General features: G+C 35.1%; 4 protein-coding genes across 6 annotated transcripts; 3 read left to right on the forward strand and 1 right to left on the reverse strand.

Annotated features, from left to right (window-relative positions):
• Nucleotides 810-3,756, forward strand: LOC107618890 (probable polygalacturonase At3g15720). The gene is made up of 10 exons (XM_016321065.2): nucleotides 810-894; nucleotides 1,001-1,120; nucleotides 1,317-1,454; nucleotides 1,538-1,708; nucleotides 1,899-1,922; nucleotides 2,103-2,392; nucleotides 2,480-2,588; nucleotides 2,666-2,782; nucleotides 3,000-3,333; nucleotides 3,602-3,756. The coding sequence occupies exons 1-9, from the start codon at nucleotides 871-873 to the stop codon at nucleotides 3,228-3,230; spliced, it is 1,224 nt and encodes a 407-aa protein (XP_016176551.1). The 5' UTR covers nucleotides 810-870; the 3' UTR covers nucleotides 3,231-3,333; nucleotides 3,602-3,756.
• Nucleotides 3,778-5,556, forward strand: LOC107614613 (RHOMBOID-like protein 5). Its single transcript, XM_021112418.1, has 4 exons — nucleotides 3,778-4,130; nucleotides 4,220-4,383; nucleotides 4,636-5,071; nucleotides 5,163-5,556. The coding sequence occupies exons 1-4, from the start codon at nucleotides 3,877-3,879 to the stop codon at nucleotides 5,236-5,238; spliced, it is 930 nt and encodes a 309-aa protein (XP_020968077.1). The 5' UTR covers nucleotides 3,778-3,876; the 3' UTR covers nucleotides 5,239-5,556.
• LOC107618891 (DCC family protein At1g52590, chloroplastic) lies at nucleotides 4,872-7,282 on the reverse strand. Of its 2 annotated transcripts, XM_016321066.2 has the most exons (6): nucleotides 6,880-7,282; nucleotides 6,732-6,789; nucleotides 6,516-6,623; nucleotides 6,244-6,336; nucleotides 5,625-6,156; nucleotides 5,400-5,578 (listed from the first exon to the last, which is right to left on the reverse strand). In XM_016321066.2, exons 1-5 carry the CDS (start codon nucleotides 7,067-7,069, stop codon nucleotides 6,075-6,077), a joined length of 531 nt encoding a protein of 176 aa, XP_016176552.1. In that variant the 5' UTR covers nucleotides 7,070-7,282; the 3' UTR covers nucleotides 5,400-5,578; nucleotides 5,625-6,074. The 2 variants fall into 2 exon arrangements, with proteins under 2 accessions (XP_020968079.1, XP_016176552.1); XM_021112420.1 differs by lacking the exons at nucleotides 5,400-5,578; nucleotides 5,625-6,156 and adding an exon at nucleotides 4,872-4,990.
• LOC107616841 (signal peptidase complex catalytic subunit SEC11C-like) lies at nucleotides 7,707-9,489 on the forward strand. 2 transcript variants are annotated; one of them, XM_016318752.2, is made up of 8 exons: nucleotides 7,709-7,975; nucleotides 8,051-8,163; nucleotides 8,227-8,298; nucleotides 8,375-8,410; nucleotides 8,490-8,535; nucleotides 8,626-8,713; nucleotides 9,210-9,267; nucleotides 9,345-9,489. In XM_016318752.2, exons 1-8 carry the CDS (start codon nucleotides 7,933-7,935, stop codon nucleotides 9,384-9,386), a joined length of 498 nt encoding a protein of 165 aa, XP_016174238.1. In that variant the 5' UTR covers nucleotides 7,709-7,932; the 3' UTR covers nucleotides 9,387-9,489. The 2 variants fall into 2 exon arrangements, with proteins under 2 accessions (XP_020966571.1, XP_016174238.1); XM_021110912.1 differs by lacking the exon at nucleotides 8,227-8,298 and having other exon boundaries at nucleotides 7,707-7,975.

Consider the following 10,331-nt stretch of genomic DNA (forward strand, 5'->3'; position numbering starts at 1 on the left):
TCTAAGTTAGTTATATTTATTTTTCTCTAATAGAATCATTTAAAGATTCTGGTTATTTTATCTAATTTTAAAATTTAAAATTAATTTAGTAATTAGTATAAACGGATAGCATTATTCTCCCATAATATACAAGTAATACAACAACCACGTACAATAAAAATTCTTCCTCTTTTGTTATCTTATTCTTTCATAATTTTATTAAGAAGAATAAAAAAAAATAATACTCAAGAAAGCAATTAACCTTGCTACGCAAGAAATCAAGGACAATCGGAACCAACGTGGAGGCAATTTTTTTTTTCCGGTAATAAATTTTACAAGTAGTTAATTTTATTTCCAATGGAAGATAACTAAACGTGCTTTGAAATCAAAGTAGACGCACGATTTCTTTTGATCCTTAGATCAATATCAATCCTTTTTATGTTGTACTTACTGAAGTTTACTTACATGGGTATTGAGTGCAAATGAAGAAGCTAATTGTGTAGAAGTTCCGAAGAAGACGTAGGGATGTAATTTGCTTCATGTGCTTACTGTGGAAATAATGTCTTAATTTCCATAAGGCCATGTGTTTTTCCAACTAGCTTGTGTACAGTTTAATTTTCCACAACCCTACTTCATATATAATCTCAATTATTAATACACCCAAAGAACATTAACAGAGTTAAACAAGAATCTTGTACGTACGTATATTGGCAATAATAATCTTGGAACGTAAGTAGTGTTTATTTTATCAATAAAGAGAAAGCTAAATTAAATTAACGTCTAAAATCAGCTTCCAAATACAATGCAGCTGCATGGTTCCTTTCCTTATATATAGGAGAGGATATTAGGGGGTTTATACATATAACACAGAAGGCTGTTGAAGGTGTCATCATGTGGCCCAAGACAACTACAATGGTGAGTATGAGATCGATCTTAATTAGTTATCTAGAGCCACATTTTCATGATATATATGTATTCTTAATTAATTAGCTTGTTTCAACTAACATATTATTTGATCCAGGAGTTATTGTTGGATGTTATAGTAATTCTGAGTTTGGCTACAACAGGATTGAGCGTGACACCAAGTTTCAATGTGTTACAATATGGAGCAGTTGGAAATGGACAAACCAACGATTCACCGGTAACTAATAACTTTATTTGAAGGTGAACTCAGGTGCAGTCGACTTCACGTGAAGTTGATAGCTGAGATTAGTTAGATAAAAATTTAGTCAAATCAGTCAAATCATTTATTCGCTCTCAGCTATCAACTTCATGTGAAGTCCAATTTATTTGAATTACATTTTTTATCTCAAATATTAATAAAAATATATACATAGGCGTTTGAGAAGGCGTGGAAAGCAGTGTGTTCGAGCAAGGGAGATATATCTAAGCTTATAATACCAGCAGGGAAGACCTTCATGCTAAAGCCTCTTTCCTTCAACGGTCCATGCAAATCTAAGTATACCAATATTCAGGTCCCTACTTCCTTTTAATTTTTTGTTCCATTTTGATTTTGACATCCCCTACTGTTGATCTGATGAGAACCTGTATAAATCAGGTGTTAGGGAACATAGTTGCACCTAAAACAAAATCGGAATATGCTGGGTCCCACATAAACACGTGGCTTGGGTTTAATTCAGTGGATGGTCTAATTATCAGTGGAAAAGGGACAATTGATGGTCGAGGCTCTATCTGGTGGCAACAGCCTTGCTTAGGAAATCCAGCACCTGTAAGTAGTCTATAAATTTCTGTTTTTTTAGATGGTAAAAACTCACTATGCAATAACAAAAAAAATTACTATCCCATAATTTACTTATACATGTCAAATTATATGACAATTTTCAATTAGTCACCTACTTTTTTTTTATTTATACTTTTTCAAATTTTCATGAGTTCTTTATTTATGATATTTTTTGCAGGGCACAAAATGTCGTCCACCAACAGTAAGTATACTATCTAGCTGTAGAATTATTTGTTATTACCAAATAAATAAGGAAAACTCACGGGCGCAGTTATTTTTATGTAAAGTTGTTAGTTAAAAACTATCATGTAGATAACTGCAGGTGAATTTTCACTAAAAGATAAATAGATTAAAACTTGTTTTTGGACTCTGTTCTCAACAGGCAATAACACTGAATAGATGCAACCAGTTTCAATTGAAAGGATTGACTAGTCTTAACCCGGCAAGAAGCCATATAACTCTAACAAGCTGCAACGGAGGCACTGTCTCTAACCTGCGACTCATTGCTCCGGGAACAAGCCCCAACACCGATGGCATTGATATTTCTGGTTCTACCAACATTAAAGTCCTTAATTCTTACATTGCAACTGGAGATGACTGTGTTGCTATTAGTGCTGGCTCCTCACACATCAGAATATTTGCTATAACATGCGGTCCAGGCCATGGTATCAGGTTCCTACTCCGACCCGACCCGATCCGTTGCTTAATTTAATTAATGGTCAATTATGAAAACATTGTATTTAATTTTGGGTGGTGTAGCATTGGATCACTGGGAACAAGGGGTGAAACCGACATTGTAGAGGACGTGCATGTGTATAATTGTACTTTGACTGAAACAATGACTGGAGTAAGGATCAAGACTTGGCAGGTATGTATGTATATATGTGTAATTAATGAGGCAAATTGGGTCATGCACATGTAGTAATACGTTATTATATCTAATAGGGTGGAGCTGGATATGCCAGGAATATCACATTTGAGAAGATTAAGTTTGTTCGTGCCAATAGCCCCATTATTATTGACCAATTTTATTGCCCTAATAGGGTGGACTGCCAAAACAAGGTAACACTATTAATACTAAGGTGAAAACTCAATGCAGTCGACTTCACGTAAAGTTGATAATTGAGAGTCGTTAGATGATTTGACTGATTTGACTAAATTTTCATCTAACGACTCTCAACTATCAATTTCACGAGAAGTCAACTGCACTTAAGTTTTGACCTAATACTAATGATTCTATTTCAATAAAAAGAAATAATTAATTTTTGTTGAATTATAGACTCAAGCGATTAGAGTGAGCGATGTAACATACAAAGGAATTATTGGAACATCATTGATGGATGAAGCGATCAATTTGAGCTGCGACCAAAACGTGGGATGCTACAATATTGTGCTTGATCGTGTGTATATACAGCATGCGGTTCCTGGGAGGAAAGTGTATTCCTTTTGCCACAACGCCCACGGAACTGCCTCCCACACCAAACCCTCCGTCAAATGCTTGCTCAAGTGACAAGTAGCACCTCTCTTCACCTTCCTCCATTCAGAATAAAACAGATCTCATCAATTGTTAAATAATCTTTACTTGTTGCATAGAATATTGAGATAATTATATACAGTTTCGATAAAAACCCAAAACAAAGGACAATTAACTCGAAAGGACAACGAGGCCCTTGACAAAAAAAAATCGAATTTGGCCCTGACAATTATTTCAAAAGGACAATGAGGCTCCTGTGCCAAAAAAAAAAGTCAATATTATTTTTTTTGGCACAGGGGCTAATCAATCTCCAAAAAAAAAAATCAAGGGCTGGATTAGGTATTTTTTCTAGGGGTCTTGTTGTCCTTTCGAGATAATTGTTAGGGACGGATGGGGTATTCACTCTATAGTTTCTTAGATTTGTGTATGTTGTACCATTATTATTTGTAAAAATAATTCATGTGTTTGGAGAAAATAAAATAATATCCTAGCTTGACATTGTTGCAAGAAATAGAAACATAAGGATATATTTAGATGAATATAAAAGATAATGTAAGAAAAGGAAGAAGGGAAGTTGAGTTACCTAAATTAACAGGTAGACAAAGGGCGCCATCCATGCATGCATTCCCTTAATAATTAGTAATGAGGGATAGGTTGTTATTGTGAATTGTGAGGCATAATAATGGGGAAGAAGGCGCCGCACTCGCCGGACATAGAGGCGGCCCGACATTGGCATCCACCGCAGGGAGAGCAATGGATGTCATGGCTTGTCCCAGTAATATTCGTTAGCAACATAGGCATGTTCGTCTACACCATGTACCTCAATGATTGCCCTGATTACTTGAACAAAGACTCATGTCTCTTCTCAAAACATTTGGGCAGATTCTCCTTCCAACCTTTCCGGGAAAACCCTCTCCTCGGCCCTTCTACCCGCACGTACGCTTCTTTTCTTTTCTTTTCTTTTCTTCTTCATCCAAATCATTCGTTTATTATTCTTTGACAACACTCTGCATGCATGCATGCAGCTTGCGGATATTAGGCGCTCTTGAAGAGGATGGAGTCTTGGAGAAACACCAAGCATGGCGTTTCTTCACCTGCATGTTTCTTCACGCCGGAGTTGTCCACGTTGTCGCCAATATGTTCAGCCTTCTCTTCATAGGCATTCGCCTCGAGGAGGAATTCGGATTCTGTAAGCATTTCATTTCTTCCTTTTCTTTTTCATATAATCATGAAAGGAAAAGTCTAGAGGGTCAGCAACTTTTTTAAATTATGGCCAGCATGTAACCAGCAAAGAAAAATGAATCATTAGATAAAATCTCACACCAATCTTACACCATTAAAATTATTATTGATGACTATTTGATGACTACAAATCACAAAAGTTGCTGGCCCCTAGCACTCCTCGTCGTGAAATCATTGTCATCATCATCATTTGTGGCAGTGAGAATCGGAGCCTTGTACCTGCTTTCTGGTTTTGGGGGAGGCTTGTTGTCTCTCATACATTTGAAAGACACGGCAACGTCCAAGACCATATCGGTCGGCGCTTCCGGTGCGCTTTTCGGTCTTCTGGGAGCCATGCTTTCCGAGCTTCTAACAAACTGGACAATCTATGCAAACAAGTGTGCAGCTCTTATAAGTTTATTGATCATCATTGGCCTAAATTTGGCCGTTGGATTCCTTCCCCACGTGGACAATTCAGCTCATATAGGAGGATTTCTGGCGGGCTTTTTCCTGGGTTTTGTTCTGTTAATGCGACCTCAATATGGATATGTTAGCCGCAAGTATGTGCCTGCAGGCTGTGATATCAAACGCAAAGCTAAGTACAAATGCTATCAGTACTTTTTCATGGTGTCTTCTGTCATCATCCTACTCATCGGGTCAGTAAATGAAATCCCTTTCTTTTTTTTCTTAATTAATTCATCTAAAACTCATGTAATTCAATTAATGAATGATATCTCATATTGCCAGATATGCTTATTGCCTAGCTAGATTGTACATAGGAAAGCCAGAGGATTTTTCCTTCCTAAAAAAGTCACCAAGATGAATGCCTCAGTCCACATGCCAAAGCCACTTCTTCAACGTGTATCTCTCTCTCTTTCTCTTTCTCTATATATATATATATGTCCTAGTCTGCAACTCTTTCTTCATTGCAGGGCATGATTATATTATTCGTGCTCAATCCAGAAGAAATAGCAGCCAAACTGCAGCATGAAATTATTTGACATGCTTGCTAGCTACACGTGTATCAAATCAGTGTATGCCTTTGGCTTCCCACATACAAGGCTTGAGAAACTTATTGAATATAATGTTGACCTCATTTATGGGATGTAAAATAGTATTCAAGTGCATTAGTTATCATTTATTCACAATGTTCTTTGCTTCTACTTCTTGGATCAGTTGTATGTAGATCTTTTCACTCATCACATCTACGTTCATGGACATTGACCAGTTTGTGATCTAGTAGGAACAATAGTTGAGGTTTCGGTTTAAGTTATTTGTTAAACCAGAACACAGAAACTTATTGGAATACATTTTCATGTCGTTACTTTACATATATTTACAGCACATAATATATTTGACACTTGTTAGTTGTTACTTTTACAATCCTTCCTTATTATTCAGAACAAGACTGAACTTGAAATTGCAACAATAGTATTGTTATGAATTGATTTTCTTCTTTCCATCTATATTATATAAATCAATAGGTAAAACTTCCTGCTACGCAGTATACAGAAAAATTAAACTGAAAGATTTGAGGAAACTTTGGTGCTTCAATTGAGAATATTCTACTACTATAGTACTATAATGATATTAACAACAAAGAACTCTATTTTCTAAACATAGCATATTATTGCCAGTATATATTAGTGCAAGACAGTGCTATATTTCGCATGATTCTGAACGACCAAAAACATTGTAACGATTGTCTGCAACATTGTCATAAGCAAAATCCCTGACAAACCTGCAGAAGCCATCCATGGGATATGTCATGACCCTATTCCCATTCAGCTAAAAAAAAAGGCCAAGTGAAGGGGAAAATGGTACTCACAGAGGCACTAATTTAAGAAGTGCAGCAAGCTGAGGAAAGGGCAAGTCTATGTACTCCATTATCTTCAATACAGCTTCTGACTTGATGTATGATCTAGAATAATAATCAACCAAAAAGTCACAAGAGTTCAACTACTTATTTATCTTTTTAGCAATTTCCTCTTTCCTCACAAGGACTATAAGAACACATTCGGTTAGAAAGACAATGGAAATCCAACCAAATTACATAGACTGGTCTGAAATTGAATAATACTAAAACTTTCAAGAAAGTACCTGTCTTTTTCAACAAGAACAACACTTGAGATGTCATCAGGAGCCCTTCCTGATCTCCTAAGTAACATTTTACCAGCTTCACTTTGAAGAGCTTCATATCTGATTGTTCTGTTCAAAAGTGAACAATATGTAAGACTACAAGAGACTAAATTGTTCTGTGAAATCATAAAAGAGAAGGCTATACATTTTACACGAAAAGAAAACAAGATGGCTTACTTATTCCGATCGTTATCACGAACGAACTTGACACCACCATTACACAAGTTGCAGACACCTGTGTGACAATTACAAGGAAAGACTTTTATCAAACACCTTGATTACTGAAACATGAAGGGATGATAATTGAGGTTTGAGGGTAGATTACCGTCAAACAACATGATGGGTCGTTTGTCTTGGAGGAAGAAAGTGTTTGTAGCTTCAACCCAGTTCACTGAATCGCTTCGGGGTTGCGAAAGAGTAGCAAAGGTACTCACTTTTCGCTGTGGCAGTGAGCATACCCTTGACCTTGACTTCAAGAGCCCAGCACAAACAGGAACATGAAGCTGAAGAGCCATTGATATTTGGAAGTTGAAACACTGAATTGCCTGCAAGCTGTGAAATAAAAACTGAAACTTCAATAACCCCCACAAGAAATTCAGCAGAATTCGTGAGGATAAGAGCTAATTCATCTAAGGCATAAGGTCATACTAATTAACACCATAAAGTTAATGTGATTTAAGTTTTTATCAGTCATTATATAGATTTTGTATGAACTATTAAGCGATTATTATTATCATCATAAATTCTGCCCAAATCAATATTAAGATGCCAAATCATGGCTAGAATTATATGGAGTTTGTGGTTAAAAGAAAGTTTTGTATTGGGAGTGACGTGGCCTTATAGCATGGATCCACATGGATGAGTAAAATACCAGAACTGCTTGGGAGATAAAACAAAAGGGAACTCTTGTGGGATATTAAGGTTGGAATGTTGATTAACATCATCAATTCAGCATGTTTCTGTTTTAGCACCAAACTGCTCCTCAATTTTTTTTACCGCTCCGTTTAATTTTACACTGTACCATAAACAATGAGATCCTTCATTTGTTTCCACTACAAAAACGGAAAAGTTGCAGTCAATGTTTTCTAGATTTTGAAAGTAGTCTAATCACATGTAAATATACTATATTATCTAGAAATATTTGTTTTGAGCCGCCAATAATGTAATGGATGAGTTGGAAGAGGTGTGACTGAATTCGAATGTGTTGTCACATTGTAATTGGATAGGTGCAAATATACTGCGTCAACCTTGTGTTATGTTGTGCCAAAGAATGAATATTTCAAATAAAAAGAGGTTAAAGTTCTTTGAAGATCATAACACAGTTGAATTGAATTGAAGAGTGTGAGTCATCCTTATCAGAAAGAAGAGAAAGAAGGGAATGGCATCGATTCCCCAGCAGCTCATGAAAGCTATTACACTCGGTTTGTAGTTTGTTCCTCTACTCTAAGTCTTGTTTCGTTACAGTACATACAATACAGTTACACACACTTTTTCAGGCATGATTGTTGGGTGTGCACTGATAATATGGAAAGCATTGGTGTGCATGAGTGGCACTGAATCTCCTGTGGTGGTGGTTCTCTCTGGAAGCATGGAACCAGCGTTCAAGCGGGTACGTCATCTATCTCTTCCTTAGAAATTGATTCATTGACTCAGCTTATTATTACGTATGCAGGGGGACATCCTATTCTTGTATATGAGCAAAGATCCAATTCGGGCAGGCGACATTCTTGTCTTTAATGTTGATGTAACTTCACTCCATCCATCACTTTTCTATGCCTTTAATTTGCTTATTCGCTTATTATTTTCCTTTTGGTTATCAGGGGCGTGACATCCCCATTGTTCATCGCGTAATTCAGGTAACACAACACTCTGCTCTGCTTATAATTAGTTCATTAGTAACCCATCTCATTGGCCTGATCATTGTGAACTTTGAAGGTACATGAAAGACAAGATACTGGGGAGGTCGATATTCTCACCAAAGGTACTTGTTCAAACTTGGCATATTCTCACCAAGCAAATTAGTTTCCCTTTACATATTTCATGTGTTTGCGTGCTGTGTTGTGTTGGGCAGGAGATAGCAACAATGATGATGACAGGGTATTGTATGCTCAAGGTCAGCTTTGGCTACAAAGGCACCACATTATGGGAAGAGCTATTGGGTATGTATAGCTCATGTTATCATATTTGATTCATAGCATCATTGCTTATGATCTATGATACACGGACACGACACTACACGACACGGGACACGCGAACACACGAATTTTAAAATCTTATAAGATACAGGGACACGGCATGTATTTAAAATATAAAGTATTTTTTAGATAAATTACAATAAATTTTTTATATTTTCTTAGTATTAAAATATAAAATAATTATTTTTAATGTATTTTTTTAACTAATCGTAATGATATTTTGATATTTTATTAATATTAAAATATAAATTAAATTTTTTAATTATTTTTAATGTCTTATTTTAATTATATCAAGTTTTTAAAATATTTTTTGTTTTAATAAATAATAATATATATTATTTCTAAACTCATTTTAAGAATACATGTTAAAAAGTGTCGAACAAGTATCGATGAGTGTCGTGTCCAAAATGTCAATGAAGTGTCCGTGCTTCATAGCTTATGATATATTTTGTTAATGCAGGTCTTTACCTTATGCTGGTTGGGTCACAATTATCTTGACGGAAAAGCCTATCATTAAGGTTTGTCTATGCAACTTGTTTTTGGTGAACCCCATAGTGATTTTCTGTGCTAAAGCTTATTTCTTTCTTCATTGCAGTATGTCCTCATTGGTGCATTGGGGTTGCTCATCATCATTTGAAGACAGCAAATCAAAATCAAAATCAAAACCAAACCTCCTTATAGCTGTTTCTACTTGTCCACTTGTTCATTACACGTTGCTTCATCCTATGCCCTGATGCTACACGATATTAATTGTCCTTTAATTTATACACAAATATTAGCTAATATATTGATGCTTTGTAAATTTTAATAAAAAATTGTAAGATTGATTTAATTTTTTTTTATTTTTTCATATATTAAGAGCAAAGAACTATTTCTTTTCATTCTTTTAACCCATACCTACGCTTCAACTAAATCCAATTTTGATATATAAACATTACTAAAGTTTTGTTATTATTGACGATTAATGCTTTGTTAGATGTAGATTGAGGTCCAAATTCAGTACACGTGTATAGTCTCTCTTTCAATAGATTCATTGCCCCATAGTCCATAAATATATTGCCAAAGGGGATGCTAAATAGAGTTGTGCTGATACCCTTTAAATTTGAGTTTGAGTAAAGTATCGTTTTTGTTCTTGAGGTCTGGAGTAAATCTTATTTGTGTTCTAACGTTTAAATCGTCCTATTTGTATTTTTAACGTTTGTAAAAGTGATTCAATGTTATCCTGCCATCAATTACACATCATGAGCACTTTAGTTTGAGTTTTAAAAATCTCTTCTTGAAATTAGAATACAAATATTTAGGATAAAATCGATTATTTACTCCGAAAAATAGCTCATCAAATGTTGAAACTAATTCCTACAACATTTATATAATTCACTTTTCTAAGGACATAATTGAATTTAAACACAAATAGTGAGTATAATATTAAAATCGATCACATCCAAGTGAGACCTAATTAAGAATGAACACATCCAAGTGAGAATAATTGAAAAATATAATCTGATTTGTTAGTATAATTGATAGTAGGATAACATTGAATCACTTTTATAAACGTTAAGGATACAAATAGGACGATTTAAAC

This window comes from Arachis ipaensis, chromosome B09, assembly GCF_000816755.2.
Source record: "Arachis ipaensis cultivar K30076 chromosome B09, Araip1.1, whole genome shotgun sequence".
Taxonomy (NCBI): Eukaryota; Viridiplantae; Streptophyta; class Magnoliopsida; order Fabales; family Fabaceae; genus Arachis; species Arachis ipaensis.